The following is a 2,294-nucleotide window of genomic DNA, read 5'->3' on the forward strand; positions in this document are numbered from 1 at the left end:
GTTACTCAGGCTCAGTGGCCCAGTCTTAGCTCACTGCATCCTCCACCTCCTGGGTTCAAGTGATTCTCATGCCTCAGCTTCCCTAGTAGCTGGGACTATAGGTGTGCCTGCCATGCCCGGCTAATTTTTGTATTTATTTTTTTTGAGACACCATCTCTGTCACCCATGCTGGATGGAGTGCAGTGGCCTGATATTGGCTCACTGCAACCTCTGCCTCCTGGGTTCAAGTGATTCTGGTCCTTCAGCCTTCCGAGTAGCTGGGATTACAGACATGTGCCGCCATGCCTGACTAATTTTGTATTTTTAGTAGAGACAGGGTTTCTCCATGTTGGTCAGGCTGGTCTCGAACTCTCGACCTCAGGTGATCTGCCCGCCTCGGCCTCCCAAAGTGCTGAGATTACAGGCGTGAGCCACCGCGCCCGGCCACATGGATCTTTTTTTACCTGTGGATGATTTTGTAACCTCATGCACTGGTCATTTGGAAAATACTGGTTCACCAAGTTGTGCAGATTTTTTGAATGTTGACACATTTCCTTACTTGATATCCTCAAGTCAGATTTGTTAATATCCTCACCCATCTGCCCAGGAAAGTCTTTGAACACTGAGAAGCTGTCAAACACCCAGTGGAAGACAGAAGTTTTCCAAAATTCTAATTTTAAGTACAAAGCTTGAATTTGATTATTGGCAAGACACCCCATCAGCTGTTTTTCTTGGAGTGACAGGCTCACTTTGCTCATTTTTGAGAAAATGTCTGCCAGATAGCCCGAGTCTAAATAACCATAGTTTTGTCTGTCAGTCGTTTTTTTCCCCAAGTAAAAATAGTGTTCCAGGAAAAGTGGCTAATTTAGCTCACAACTCAGTTGCACAAGTGCTTTTTCCTGAGACCATCGTCAGACTTTGGCGTGTACAGAAGTACTTTCTGTGCACTTGCAATTTTCTTGCACACCATAATAAAGAGCTGTGTCCTCTAGGGGCAGGATTCAATATAATTAATAACTTTTACTGCTTCATCAAGAACATTCCAATGTTTCATTTCCTGTGTTTTATTGTTGATTTGCTTATTGTTTGTTTATTTCTCTTCCCCAGCCCCCAACTGAGACGGGGGAGATACAGTACCATTCGGTGCCAGGGCTTGACTTCTGCTCAGGCACCAGCACTTTTTCCCACCATTGCTTTTGTAGCGCTCACACACATGTCAACACAGTGAAAAAGACAAATGATGTCTTTGTATTATTGTGAAAGTAGCTTTGGGCCCAGTTCGGTGGCTCATGCCTATAATCCCAGCATTTTGGGAGCCTGAGGCAGGCGGATCACGAGTTCAGGAGTTCGAGACCAGCCTGGCCAACATGGTCAAACCCTGTCTCTACTAAAAATACAAAAGCTAGCTGGGTGTGGTGGTGGGCCCCTGGAGTCCCAGCTACTCAGGAGGCTGAGGCAGGAGAATCACTAGAACCTGGGAGGCAGAGGATGCAGTGAGCCAATATTGCGCCACTGCACTCCAGCCTGGGCGACAGTGAGACTCCATCTCAAAAAAATAGAAAGCTTTGACCTCAATGGAGATCCCTGAAAGGGTCTCAGGGATCCCCCAGGGATCTGCAGACAGCATGTGGAGAGTCACAGGTCTAAGCTGTTCTCTGTGATTGAGCATTTAGGTTCTTTCCGGGTTCTCCCTTTGAGGAAGTCCTTGTGTCAGCCCCTGGGACAGGGCCATGTTGATCGCCAGCTTTGCATAGGAAAGCCTAGCCCGCCGAAAGAACGGGAAGGGCTGCCGCCCAGATGTGTGCTGGCTGCCCTGTGTGGCGGTGGCGGGTGCTGTGCAGCTCTTCCTCTCTTCTCCCGACAGAGCAGTGAGTCAGTCACTCTGGACCTGCTGACCTACACAGACCTGGAGTCCCTGCGGAACCGCAAGATGGGGGGCCGCCCGGGCCCTCTGGCCCCCAGATCGGCGCAGCTCAACTCCAAGCGCTACTTGATCCTCATCTACTCCGTGGAGTTTGACAGGTGGGGAGGAGGAGCAGGTTCCAGGGCCAGGCTGCTGGGTGGGGTGGGACCCCCTGGCACCCAGGGCAAGGTCACATTGGTTAAGCCTTGCCTTTGGGGTCTCCCCTATTGGGGTCTGTATCATTAGTATTGTGTCTGGCTACAAGCAGCAGAATAACCATCACCAGTGCCCTGAACACACAATGTGTCAAACAAACAACACATCACGTAACAACACTTCTAGGTAGGTGGCTGCCACTGCGCAGCAGTTCCACCAGGGACTCAAGCTCTTTGTTTTTTGTTGTTTTTCCTCC

At 49.7% G+C, this 2,294-nt stretch overlaps 1 protein-coding gene across 7 annotated transcripts in view; it reads left to right on the forward strand.

Moving 5' to 3' along the window:
* CCDC61 (coiled-coil domain containing 61) overlaps positions 1-2,294 on the forward strand; it is a 29,621-nt gene that overhangs the window by 11,060 nt on the left and 16,267 nt on the right. For all 7 annotated transcript variants that reach the window (XR_005196036.1, XM_017502527.2, XM_017502526.1 and 4 more), the window contains one exon: positions 1,844-2,001. Coding sequence is in view for 6 of the 7 variants with exons in the window: in XM_017502527.2 (XP_017358016.1) it covers positions 1,844-2,001 (158 nt within the window). In the remaining variant the exon portion in view is untranslated. The remainder of the gene's footprint in view (positions 1-1,843; positions 2,002-2,294) is intronic.

The sequence above is a fragment of the Cebus imitator genome, unplaced genomic scaffold, assembly GCF_001604975.1.
Source record: "Cebus imitator isolate Cc_AM_T3 unplaced genomic scaffold, Cebus_imitator-1.0 Scaffold296, whole genome shotgun sequence".
In the NCBI taxonomy this organism is placed as follows: domain Eukaryota; kingdom Metazoa; phylum Chordata; class Mammalia; order Primates; family Cebidae; genus Cebus; species Cebus imitator.